Source organism: Solea solea, chromosome 1, assembly GCF_958295425.1.
Source record: "Solea solea chromosome 1, fSolSol10.1, whole genome shotgun sequence".
Lineage (NCBI taxonomy): Eukaryota > Metazoa > Chordata > Actinopteri > Pleuronectiformes > Soleidae > Solea > Solea solea.
The window spans coordinates 7,529,165-7,542,759 of record NC_081134.1 but is presented as its reverse complement, the minus strand read 5'-3'; the positions used below and the strand labels follow the sequence as shown (position 1 = coordinate 7,542,759).

General features: G+C 42.0%; 1 protein-coding gene across 1 annotated transcript; it reads left to right on the top strand.

The window, feature by feature from the left end:
* The first annotated feature begins 404 nt into the window (after positions 1-404).
* On the top strand, positions 405-13,310 carry LOC131465579 (carboxyl-terminal PDZ ligand of neuronal nitric oxide synthase protein-like). Its single transcript, XM_058638782.1, has 10 exons — positions 405-829; positions 1,943-2,014; positions 4,533-4,625; positions 4,738-4,796; positions 4,897-5,005; positions 7,676-7,805; positions 8,231-8,358; positions 10,037-10,198; positions 10,340-10,508; positions 11,517-13,310. Exons 1-10 carry the CDS (start codon positions 725-727, stop codon positions 12,041-12,043), a joined length of 1,554 nt encoding a protein of 517 aa, XP_058494765.1. The 5' UTR covers positions 405-724; the 3' UTR covers positions 12,044-13,310.
* The last annotated feature ends 285 nt before the right edge of the window (positions 13,311-13,595 follow it).

Sequence of the window (13,595 nt, the reverse complement as noted above, 5' to 3'; positions counted from 1 at the left end):
TATTGACAAGGTCCCAAATGGGATCCACATAATTATGCAAGCGTGCACAAATGTATTTATTTCAAAGTGGTCTTACTTTTTATTTCAAAGTTCAAAGTTCAATAATAATTTTAATAGTAAAGGTTGCTGACCCCTGGTTTAGGGAGACAGAGGTTTGAGGATGATGTCTCACTAGTAAACACCAGGTGGCGCTGCTGCTGCTGTGTGCACATATAAATATTTCCATCTGTTAGCTCAACAAAGCCCCTGTAAATGTTTTATAAGTGGACGATCATGTGATGGTGAATATTAATCACTGCATTAGAGAGATCAATTTAAAGATGTATGCCTCTGCGCTTCGACTTCAAAAAAAAAGAAAAAGAAAAAAAAGAAAAAAAGGAGATCCGTGCGTCATCGGAACCGCGGCGGCGGGCGGCCGCGGCGGCGTCAGCGCGTCCTCTCTCTGCGTCGTTGCACTCGCCGCGTTCACACAGCGAGCGCTCACACCGATCACCGATCAACAAGCCAGTTGGACGCACTAACCAAACAATTCACCGCGACCGGGGAGCATCAACCCGGATGACCTCCGGAGTGACGCGTCTCTCCGGCGGTGACAGAGCGAGGGGAGAAGGCGGCGGCGGCGCCGCTGGAGGAGATGGACGTTTTTACTACTACTACTATCTGCAGGTCTCTCTAGCGCAGTCGTAAAACAAGAGCCGGGAGAACATCAGACATCATTAAAGCCATGCCAGGTGTGACCAAGTACAATTTAGTAGACGACGTGCACGACTTGAGGATCCCCATGCACAACGACGAGGTGTTCAGTCATGGGGTGTCTTTTGAGGCGAAGGTAGGAGCTTGTGTAGTTTCTGTGTCACAATGCTTCAGAGCATCGAGCACCGTTCATCACAGTGTGGTGGTGGTGACATGAGTTACTGTGATGCTGATGGTGTTCAAGTTTTGTCAACTTTGCACGACTAAAAAGGCAGAAAATGATCTTATTCACCCTCAAATGTGTCTTATAAAAAAGGTTTGCTGCATTTCTCTGTCATTTATCAGAGTAAATATACAGTATAGACTCTCATTAAGTTGTGGCCGTTGTCTGATACAACAAAACCCAACTTAAATGTGTAATTTTTCATTATTAACTGACATTTTATGGTCAATCTGAATAATGAATTGATGAACTTGACCATCTGCAAAGCAGCTGTTGATTGGATGCAGCCCCTTTATCTACATTGGAGGCACATATTGGGCTGGGCAATAATTAAATAACTATATTGCAGTATAATGTTTGTTCAACTGCAATATAACAGAGGTTCATATTGGCGTATGTTTATGTATTTTAGACACACACACACACACACACACACAAATGCTTAGAATCTTTTTCCCTCCGACGTTTCTCCATCCGTCCATCTTCTACTGCTTTATCCTCCACATGAGGGTCACGGGGGCACCGTGCCAATCTCAGCTGACATAGGGCGATAGGCGGGGTACACCCTGGACGGGTCGCCAGTCCATCACAGGGCCACATAGAGACAACATCCACCCACTCTCACACTCACAGTCAATTTAGTGTGAATTCACCAGTGTCTTCAACCTTCACTCACCTTCTGGCATTCATCTCAATATCTCAAAGTATTGTTATCAACTCATTTGCAAATCTTTTATTCTGATCCATTCTGATGGCTATATCATACAGCCGTATGAAACTGCAGCTTAACAAATTCTGACATAAGTTGATTCCCATTTATCATTTTCGACAACACTGAGAGAAGTACAGAATGACTTGACTTTTTTTTGTCTTTCAGAGAGAATTAAAATGACACTCAGTGAACAGCAGTGTTCAAGGGGAGCATGCAGCCCACAATAATATAAAGAAACGGCCGAGTTTTAAACAAAGTGCCAGGATAATACATCACAAAGTGTTATTGTGTGAAGCTCTTTTTCATCTTTGCAGTACATTGGCAGTTTGGAGGTGGGTCGACCCGGCAGTCGAATGGAGATAGTCGCCGCAATGAGGAGAATCAGAGTAAGACACTTAAATATGTAACAGGTGCACGTTAATCCCCTCTTTGTCTCTCTCTCTCTTTGTCTCTGTCTCACCATGTGTAAATTGCTCATTGGATACTTACTCACCTCAACATCCTCCTCTCACATAAATCACCAGTGTGGGTGAAACCACACACTCGGCAGATTCATTGTGCTGTCAGGTGTGGTTTAAATCACAGACGGACTCATAAGGCAAGTTGTATTTTACAGCCGAGGAGAGACACAGCATGCAGGATTGTATGTGATACCGTTAGACCAGGGGTTCTGGGGCTCTTCGGTCCTTCTGCAGTGGCTCCTTGTAGCTTTGAAAAGTTTCTATTTATTCTCTTTTCATTTTCTTCTTTCACAGTGAACACCTCTTATTTAGAGATCAAGGTGATGAATAAAAGTGTGTTAATATGTTGTGCGTCACAGCCATCGTCTACGTCAAGTGTGATATTGAAAACCTGACTTGCATACATACTATTTACTGTTTATGCCAGGCAGGTTTTCTCAAGCATGAACTACATAAAATCCAAATATTACTTTATTTATTTGACTTTTAATTTCATTACTTTCCACAAACAGTGGAAGGACTAGGTCTACATAATTCTGTGGTTTATTTCAAATTAGTTCTTTTCTCCACTTTATAAAAGGTTGGCTTTGATCAGCAATGGACAGTTTTCTTTTTGTAGTCCTTAATGCAACAAACTATCATTATTTTGTATAAAGTATATGCGATATTAGCGTATTTTTATGGGTCAAATGGGTTTTGCGGCTCCAGATAAATTTAATTTGGGTGGAGAGGGGACAAAAATGGCTCTTTTCACCGTAAAGGTTGCAGACCCCTGCGTTAGACAAACCAGGATCTCTGGCGCCTCCTTTCATTCAGACCGTGATTGTCTCGCGTTACACACTCACTGACGGGAGAGGATTTAGCGGTTTGTCAGCTGTTGAAACTAATCTGACGTCCAAGTTATTCTGTCAGTGAGGAGGAGGTCAGGCCCACGTTAAGAACTTAATCCCAATGCTTGGAGTATCTAGTGCAGGATAATGATTTAATTTAACTGCGTTTCATTGATTGTTTTTAATTCATTTGTCAGATATTTACCATCTTTTATGTGAGTGCTTACTCGCAGGTTTGAGTAGACGGCAGAGACATTGCACCACTTTTCAATTAACACAATTATACCCTTGCAAAGCAATAACATTTGTTTTGTGCTCCTTTCACCTTTTGAATGTTTGCCCACAACTAAATATCTGTATCATGTAGCTCTGATCTGCAGTAGCAAAGTGTTTTTCTCTAAGGGTTTAGAGCTAAATTAAAATATTAATGATGGAGATAATAAAATATTAAAGAAAATTGAAAGTGTTAAGAGACAAATGATGAAATAAATAAAATAAACATTGAGGCGATGACATAAAAGCAAGCCGATAAAGGAGCCCAGCTGTTTTGCTCAGTAATTAAGAGTTTCTGCTTCTGGTGGAGACAAACGGTAAATATTAAAAAATGTAATTCAATTTAAAGAACTTAGAGATCGCAACCTGTGGCAGTGGCAGTGATTGGGGTCAGTATTAGTCTGAGTCGCTGAGGCGGGTGTGCATGAAAATGCAGTATGAATGGTTCCTGTGTTCCACTCGCTCTCACTCCTGACAGCAGAGCGTGTGGAGATGGATGGCGCTCTGGTCTCAGTTCAGATGGGGCTGCATTACAAACACATAAAGAGACACATTAATAGAGCTGCGTCCTTCACCTGAGCATCCATCTACCTCATATGCTTCTGTGGAAACACGCCCACACAACAATAAGACAGATGAACGTGATTAGAGCGAAGGAATATTAAGTGGAGGTCCTCACTGAAGCGTTTCTGCTTAAGGTCACAGACTCGTACACAAACTGTTCCTCGTTCGTTAGCTGTGAAATCGCCTTTTATTCTGAAATGTCAGTTAGCACGAGAAGACGGTGACAGTCACGTGGAGATAAAAGCCAGTGGAGCTCTGTTGTTATTTACACACAAAGCAGGGAAGAGATGACAGAAAATATCCCCGTCGGTCACAGAGAGAAGGGCAATGGTGATTTCGCAGATCTGATCTGATCAATAAATCATGTGATGTCGGCCCGTGTTATTTCAGATAAATCCCGCTCCGTCTTAGATCCCTGCATGGCCCGGGTGTTTGGAGTCTGTGTCTGCAGTGGAGGCAGAGGGTTCAGGCTTTAGCATTAATCATGGAGAGTTATGAGAGTGTCCCACACATGTCTGCCTCCCTCTACCAAGTTTGCCTTTGAAAGCTTCAACAGAAACTGACAGTTTCTCCGTGTTTACTCACTCGCAGATTTCCCCTGAGGAAAAAGAACGTCTTGGTCTCCATGAGCTCTTTCCCTTTTTTTTTTTTTTTTTTTTCCAATATATTCCTTAACTTGTGTAAGGACCTGAGCGAGCAAGTCATGCCACATAGCATCGTCTAGTTTATAACATGAACTACCCTGTTAATACGAATTCTCTCTTTTATCCCCACAGTATGAATTCAAGCTGAAGAACATAAAGAAAAAGAAGGTCAACATTGTCGTGTCCACTGATTACGTCAAAGTGATTTTACGCAAAAAGAAGAAGGTCTGTAAAGAAACGATGTCAATTCATCTGACTTTACACTTTGACTCAACTGTTCCTCCTCTTTTACAAATGCTTCATCACTGTCGGCCCATGTGTTTCTGTGTGGTCTCAGAGAAAAGGCTGTTCATGGGACGACAGTACGTTTTTGGTGACGCAGGATCCCATCCACAGGTATGAACACACCTGAGACTGAAGCTGGCAGCTTTTCTTTTCTCCCCTAACGAAAAAACCCCTCATGGAGCTCATGTCCTGTGTTGTTTTGCTCCAACAGGATCTTTTATGTCTCGCACGACGCCCAAGACCTGAAGATCTTCAGTTACATAGCCAGAGATGGACCGAGCAACGTCTTCCGCTGTAACGTGTTCAAGTCAAAGAGGAAGGTAGGTTTTTTATTTCCTGAAGAATCTGAGCAATGAGTAATCACGCTGACCAACTAAATTACGAGAGTGGCCATGTTAAAAAGTCAATCCTAAAAAAAGACTGCTTGTGGAAAAATATTGATTAATGTAAATGATTAATTTATAATCTCTTTATATGAAGAAAGTTAAACTGATTCAAGTGCAAAATAACAAGAGTCATTCATTATAATGTCCCTTTCCTCATTTTATCTGCAAATCAAACCTGGATCTTTTATTTAATCCCATAGATTAAACAATTACGAGGCAAATAAATCGTAAATCCAAAAAATATTTTAATCTTGGACCAGTTATTTAAGACAATTTATTAAAAAAAATTTAATAATCAGGGCACACAGTGGTGCGGTGGTCTCAAACTGGCAGCCCGCAGGCAACATGTGGCCCTCCAGCCCATTTCATGTGGCTCACCACTTAATATAAATATATAATAGAGTTTTTAGTTTTTTTTACTAATTGATTAATTTTGCTTCATAAATACATTTATGATGGACCGTGAACTGCTGTATATATTGTTCCATGTCAACACAAACACTTTAAAATTCTGGGAATTATCTGTCATTTTCACTTGACCCACTCCACCTACTGGCCAGACTAGATCCTCGATGACCCCAAGGTCATTTGAGTTTGAAACCCCTGCTCTAATAATAAATAAATAATAATGACTTAGATTTATAAAGCGCCTTTCACGAAACCCAAGGTCTAGATTGTGGTGTAACCCCACCTTCTGCCCTATGTCACCTGCCATTGGCTCCACCAGCCCTGCAACCCTCAGGTAGAAGATAAAGCATTGAACAATGAATGAGAAATATTATCTAATAGTAGATTAGAATAGATAGAGAATTTCTCAGCCAGGCGCAGTAACATCCTTTTTATTCAGTCAAACACGTGAAGAGAGGAGAAAACAAGGCAACAATGTATATTTTAAATATCCACCAACAACCTTGGGGTGGGCGATATGGGCAGAAAAAGAAATAAATTGATATTTCAATCTCTGATGACACATCATGGTCATTTTTATGAATGAATATTGTACATTTCTGACACAGAGCCTCTAAAAAAACGTCATTATATCTCCAGCTTTAAAGGATTTATAGACTACAAACAAATGTGGACGGTAGCGTCAGTAGCTGGATTGTGTTTTCAGCTCTTTGCCTTGAAACATAGCTTTTTATGGTGATTTATTACTGGCACTGTTTGGACCCACGGACCCATGTGGTAATTAACCTGACAGGTATCTGCAGATCAAGAAGGAACATTATATTCCTCCCTGACAAAGACGGCATCGGCGAGGTTTACTCCCATCTCTTCACTATGGATACCAGACAGATGGTGACTTAGTGAAACTGCATACTAATCATTGTGGTGGGAAGAGGATTTTTTTTTTTCTTTTCTTTCAGTAAGCACTTAAATGCATTCACTAGTGTTGAACAAAAACGCCCCTCACATGGGCATTGACACAGTCAGTGGAGCCTCAGTGCCTCCCCGGGGGGTTTGTGGAGACTTATCTGGGTGCTGCAGACCAAGCATGTGTGCTGAGTAGGAGGAGATGGACGAGCTGATACGATGAGATTTGATTTATTTTCATCACGGCTTGTTGCGGCAGAACAGGGTTTTGATGTCGACTGCGTACACTAACAGACTATTTTCTGTTTGGCCTTGGGAAGGCTGTTGGGTTGGTTTTTTTTTCTTCTTGACAGTTTAAAACAGGATTACATTTTGTATCGCCAGAGCAAAATAATACATTTCACGACTCTATTTCTTTTGCTATTTCACTTGATTGAATACTTTAAAGCTTCACTAACCTTGACATATTGACTGAATCCCTGCAATCATTTTCCACAGTAAATGTATTTCAATACTGCTTCTGTTGCCGTTACATATTTAAAACAGAAATACTCACTTTTATTGAGAGTGAGAAAGAACATGATTGATAAAGCTATTTTGATTTAGTTTGTTACTGGGCTTGAAATGACATTGACATCAAATGAACTGAGGAAATAAGATAATGCTTTTTAAAGAAATATTCTTCTTGCTTATTTTAGTTTAAATAAACTTAATACATTTGCAGTGTACTTTAAATTAATTAAATTTCAGGCGGAAAAACAGGACATGGACAGTATGAGACATCTCATCACTATATTTTTTGACTTCTTACAAAATGAAACTGCCCCTGATTGATGGCCTGAAGTTACGCACCCACCGAGCCTCCTGCAATAACATGGAGCTTAATCCTCACTTCCTCCACCATCAAAATGACTTGCCCCTGAAGTAAAGCAATCCGTCTCTCTGACAGCAGAATGTGAGCGGAGCAGATATACAAGGACAAACAAGTAAAGCCCCACACTCAACCGTATCTTCTGACTTAAATATGGTCTCTGTCTGTCCTTTTGCTTCTGTCTTCATCCCCTCTCCCCCCCCTCCCCCTCGCATTCATGTCCCTGCCTCTGTCATTTCTTGTATACCTGTGCACACGTTCCTTCCACCTTATCTGCTGCCTCATTTTCTCCCCGACTGCGTTCCTTCATTTTGCATCATCCCCTCTTTTTTTCCGTGCTCCTGCTGCTCCTGCTCTCCCCAACACAAACACACACACACACACACAGACGCTCTTTGTCTCTGTGTCCTCCTCCACAGTCACAGGCCATGAGGATTGTGCGGACGGTGGGTCAGGCATTTGATGTGTGTCACCAGCTGACCCTGCAGCAGAAAAACGATGACCAGGAGGACGAGGAGGGGAAGGGTGAGGAGTGTGAGGCGGCACCAGGTGACTCATACTTACCTACACACACTTACACACAAATCAACAAAATTGCATCCATATATCCAGTCCCCCCCCCGCTCCATATATCCCCTGACCGTTCTCCTTCTATCACACACACAAACTCCCTTTGCTCTTCTTTTCTACTACACCTCTCACGCAACTCGTGCACACGACAATAAATGGAGCTCCTGCAGAAAGTGAGCACAATCAAACGAGGAGAAAGATGTCATCATTATCCACAAACGGAGACGCTTCTCGCGCTGCAGCTGCAGATTGGTTTTGGTGGATTGTGCGAGCCATTGATCAAAGATGTTTGTGTGGTCTGAAGCCCACTGCTGCTGCAGCTGCTGACAGATAGAACTGTAAAACACCAAGTGAAATAAAAATCCCCACATACAGATGACTGTGTCTGTCTGCTCGATCCACAGCAAAGAAGAGACTTGCCTTGTCTCAGGAGACTGACCTTGAAGCCACCACAGAGGAGAGCATTGAGTGCGTCTCTTCATCAGACCCTGAGAAGAGCAAGAAAGATGAGGAGCTCAGTCATGCTGCGAAGGTAACATAATCGTCCTTGATTGTTTCTGTGTTGCTGATTTAAAAAAACCAAAACAAAAGCCATGCTTTTTTTTCCTGACTCTATTAGAAACCAGAGGTTTAATACAAACTGCAGACATGAAGCCACCAATGAATAGTGTGATTCTATGACGGATAAATAAAGTGGAGGCCAGTGTCTGAGTGTCTCAGATTATAACCATTCCTATTTAACCTCCCTATTCTAAATCCCCCGGCTTAATGTAAGTGCATTGCTCAATAGGTGGAGTGCCCTTTAAGTGATAATCAAACGAGCTGCAGCAACATTTTCAACTCTTTGAAGCATCTAATTATTTCAACTCTGAAATGAAGCAACCAATAGATTTTTCCAGACTGCACAGATCTGATTATCTTCCACCCAAGATAATCTGGACACAACCAACGAGTTATGCAACAGAAACCAGTTGCTGTAAAAAACAACAAGTGGTTGTCAGTCATTTGTCGGAAGGGACACGGGGCGTCGTTCCTGTGAGGAGATAATTACTTTTCAATGAATGAATATTACATTCAATTCTATAATGGTTAAATGACATGGACTCTTTCTTAAAGCAGTTCTGCACAATAAAACATCATTCTTTCATCAGTTCAGATCTCACATGTACTTTCTGAGAGGGTCGAGTGTCCTTCAAGGTTAGTAATAATGACAATATTGATCTCAGTTAAACCACGTCTTTCGTGGCATCTCCACAAATGGCAAAAAGTAAATACCAGCAGCCTGTGCAGATGTGTTGATATTGAACAGCGGCTGAATCAACACATCTCTACAGTGAGATAGATGAATCCACTTTGTTAAATTTGATACTGACCTTTGACATCATTTGACAGTAATTTTTGGTGATATTTGTCTCTTTTTAGTCTCGTTTTCAGTCCGGTTTGGTTGGGCTATGCACTTGTTAATTGTGTTTTTATTGTTTTTATACCACAAACTGTAAAGAAATGTAAGCTTGAGGGACAACAAAGTTGCGAACTGAACTGAAGAAGAAGAAGAAGAAGAAGAAGAGGAGGGTTGTACTTGATTATTTTAGTTTTCGACCACTAGACTTTGTTGTAAAAGGTGAAAAAGCACTTAGTTGGCAATTTATTATGGTCCAGTCTAATCTAACAATCCTGCAGTAAATTCTCCTTCATGAAGGTTGTTGTTTGTGGTTTATTGAATTTGGTTTATAGAGGTGCTGACTCGCCTGTATCTTTGCCAGAGTGTTTTTTCATACAGTAGTTAATGTTAAAATGTTTTAATTTCATACACACTCCAGTGTATTGAAGCCTTGAAATGCAGATCACAGATTTTTTTTGGTCTTATTTGTTTTTTTAATATCGTCTAATAGTCCCAGCTTGTGCCAATCATATATTAGCATATATCAAGTCAGGGATATTGTGCCAGTCACAACAGAATAACTGTTCCCAGTGAAAATCAACCAAAGATATTTTTACTCATTTCAGAAGTGTAATGTAGACACAATTTTAATGACACTGCACTCTTCAGGACTGACATACAGTAGTGATCAAGTTCAAAAGCTGTGTTTGTGATAACTCCAGCTACCAGGACCTTTCAGACAGTATAATACAAATTCATTCAAAAAACATTCATTCGTTCATGCATTTGTGAGTAGTAAGGCCCCTCTTTGCTCCCAAATCTGCTGTAGGTGTCAGATGACCCCTCTCTGCTGCTGAGTTCCCCCGTCCTTGGATCCTCTGTGTCGGTTCAGTTAGCGGCAGATGCTCCCTGCTCTGCAGAGCATCAGGTCCAGCTCCTGCAGAAACAACTGCAGCAGCAGGAACAGCAGGCGCTAGCAGCTGCAGCACAGGTATGTTTCTGTATTCATCTCATCAGTGAAACTCATTCCAGTTTATCTTTTTAATTATAATAAATTAAATGTCCTCATACCAGCACCGTTGCCGTTCAATAAACATTCAATAAACATGTTGAACTGCTTGGGTCTGTTCAGGTTCACGTGCTCCAGGAGCAGCTGTCAGTGGAGGCACGTGCACGGAGCGAAGCCCAGGCCCGAGTGCAGAGGCTGCTGCAGCAGAACACTGACCTGCTGCAACACATTTCCCTGCTGGTAAAACAGATCCAGGAGCTGGAGCTCAAAGCCTCTGGCCAGTTAACGTCTAGTGAGTGGCAATGTGCCTTTACTTACTTACTTCTCAGCTTTTTTATTTATAGTTTGTTTGGTTGCCTGTCTATTTTCTTTCTTTCTTTCTTTCTTTCTTTCTTTCTTTATCCTCCACATGACTGATGCCAATCCCAGCTGACATACGGGTCGCCACCTTTTCACAGGGCCAACATACAGAGACGGACAACCATTCACACACACCCACACTCAATCTAGAGTGTCCAATTAACCTTTGCATGTTTTTTGGAAAACCTGGAGAAAACACATTCACACACAGGGTGAACGTACAGACTCCACACAGAAAGGCTCAGACTGGTAGACGAACCAGCAACGTACACCACGGTGTGGCCCTCCCTTCTTCTCTCTTTAATTATTGATGGCCTTTCTTTTTCCCCGTCCTTTTCATTATGCCCCCCCCCATTCTCATCCACCTGTGTGACACACAATTAATTATCTGGTGGCAGCCTTCTCAGAGGATTCACTGCTACTCTCTATTCTCCTCCCTCTGCATTTACAGTAAGCATACATTTTCCAGGCCTCTCAGCACTGACGTCAACGTTCCATTCTTTTACTACAACTTTATGCTCCACATGAGGGTTATGGGGGAGCAGGAGCTAATCCTAGCTGACATGGCAAAGGGAAACACCCTTGACAGGTCGCTAGTGCATTGCAGGGCAGACGTACAGAGACGGACAACCATTCGCTCTCACACTCACACCGATCGTCAATTCAGAGCAACATTTCCCAACCCTGGTCCTCGGGGACCCACTGTCCTGCATGTTTTAGATGTTTCCCTGCTCCACCTGATTCAAATGAGTGGGTTGTTGTCAGGCTTTTGCAGAGCTGGTGTGTTGGAGCAGGGAAACATCTAAAACATGCAGGACAGTGGGTCCCCGAGGACCAGGGTTGGGAGACACTGAGAGTGTGTATATAAATACGTTAGATATTATATATTAATGTCATCCTACATATGTTCCATCAACTCTCTTTCTTGATTTGTCTCCAGTGGGTTCGCAGGACAGTCTTCTAGAGATCACGTTCCGTGCCAAGCCTCCTCCGCGTGAATCCCTCACCCCTTCCTCTTCTTCAGGCCCTTTCGCTGCTCAGTCCCAGGTCCAGATCAGTGACAGTGCCTGGGTCTCCGCCCTCCCTGGGCCTTGCTCTCCAGACACCATAGGCTACGACACCAACCATCTGGGGCTTAGCGGCAGTGGAGTTCGCTTTGAGTGTTTCCGCTTCTCCTCTCGAGGGCCAGACAGCCAGGAGCAGGGCCAGGACATGGGGGAGACACCCAGTGATGGAGCCCCAGATGATATCTCACTGCTGGGGGAGCAGGTCCTTGGAGCTCTGGAGCTGCTTCGGTTTAGGGAGTCAGGAATTGGATCAGAGTACGAGTCAAACACAGACGAAAGCGATGATCGGGACAGCTGGGGACAGGGCGAGGGCCTTGGAGCCGACAGTGCTGCTCGACTCTCAAACGTGCTGAATGCAGAGAGTCTGTCAGACTGCTTAGGGGATGAGATGGCTGTGTAGTGATGCTCTCAAAGCTGCACTCTGATGCAAAATGCCCCCATCCTATGGGAAACACGTGAAATTCAGAACCTGGGGGACTTCTGCACACACAAACCATGTATGGAGACATTAATAATGAGTATCATTTGATGGCATAAATTATGGTTGGTAGTGGAATAGAGTACTTGCTCACCAGTGATCTAAATGTTTACTTTTTTCGCTTAGAGAAGATGTCCCACTAATAAGAGTCTTGTTAAAGCAGTGGTTCTCAAACTTTTTTCTGCAGGGCCCCCCTTGGGCAGATAAAACATTTTCCCACTGCGTCTGTTTTTGAGTGCGAGAAAGAGAGATGAATTATGAGTTTCTATAGGAGTGAAGGAATAAATGAATGAGTATACATGTTAAATAAAATCTTCTCCACGTTATGGCCCAAGGAAGAAATGATCAGATTTTGGTGGCGATGTGGATTTAGAAACTGAGCTGTCTTGGTGAAGGTTGCTTTGGTGCTTTCTATATTTATGAATAAACTTGAAAACCATTATTATCTAAATATTAATTAAAAAAAAACCTCATCTTCGTCCTCTGTTTTACCATCATTTCTGTCACAAACTTGTCCATGCTTTACCAGCAGTGGGGCAAATGTCATTTGTTTGCCCCTGTCCTCACTGCACCACCTTTTAAAACACAGAGCCACTAGGGGGTGCCCCCCAGTTTTGGAACCACTGCATTAAAGTAAATATGAAAATAGAATTATTAAACACAACTACTGTCACAAAAACAACCTTCTGATAGAATCTACACTTGTAAGTGATTCATTACGAAGCGCATGTTAAATAAATGACTTGTCCCTCGAGGGAGAACTTATAAGAGACACTGTAAGATATGAGGATTTACTAAATCCAGCTTATTGTCTGTCAAACCCTCAGTGTCCAATGTTTATCATGTTCACCGTTGTTACATGGGTTTATGTGCTAACATCTGTCAAGTACTGTATGCTGCTTGACTTGGACTGATTATGTGGTCACAAACTAAAATGTCAATTCTGAAGGCAAATATACAAATCCAGTCAATGACTAAATCTTAACACAACAGCACTACATTTACTTTCCATATTTGAAAAAAAAAAAAACGATTTTGCACAATGCAGTTTATTCAAACCTGTCTGATAGATTAAACACTGTGGTGTTGCAGGTTGTCTTGCTCTTTCTGCTGCTTATTGATGTCTGTTACATACTGTGTGTGTTGATTGTTGTACTTTTCACATGCTTGGTGCCATCGCCACTTGCTGGACTTTGATTTCCTGTTTTCAGTGCATATTATATATCTATATATATATATATATATAGATATAGATATATATATATATATATATTGATGAGCTAAACATTTAAAACTAGTTTTTATTCATATTTGTATTCATCCTTTTGTGGTATTGAAGACATTTTTCTGATTTGGTGTAATTGTGTCTCAGAAAGGACCATCTCTCTGTGTGCAGGTGCTGCTACAGCCGCGTCTCTGCTGCTTATAAATGTTATTTATGAATGCTGTACTGCGTCAGCGATAAACTGCTGCA

Coding starts and splice junctions, on each gene's coding strand:
- LOC131465579 (XM_058638782.1), top strand. CDS start 725: ATGCCAGGTGTGACCAAGTACAATTTAGTAGACGACGTGCACGACTTG. Junction 5,006..7,675: donor TGTTCAAGTCAAAGAGGAAG/GTAGGTTTTTTA, acceptor CCTCCTCCACAG/TCACAGGCCATGAGGATTGT. Junction 8,359..10,036: donor AGCTCAGTCATGCTGCGAAG/GTAACATAATCG, acceptor AATCTGCTGTAG/GTGTCAGATGACCCCTCTCT.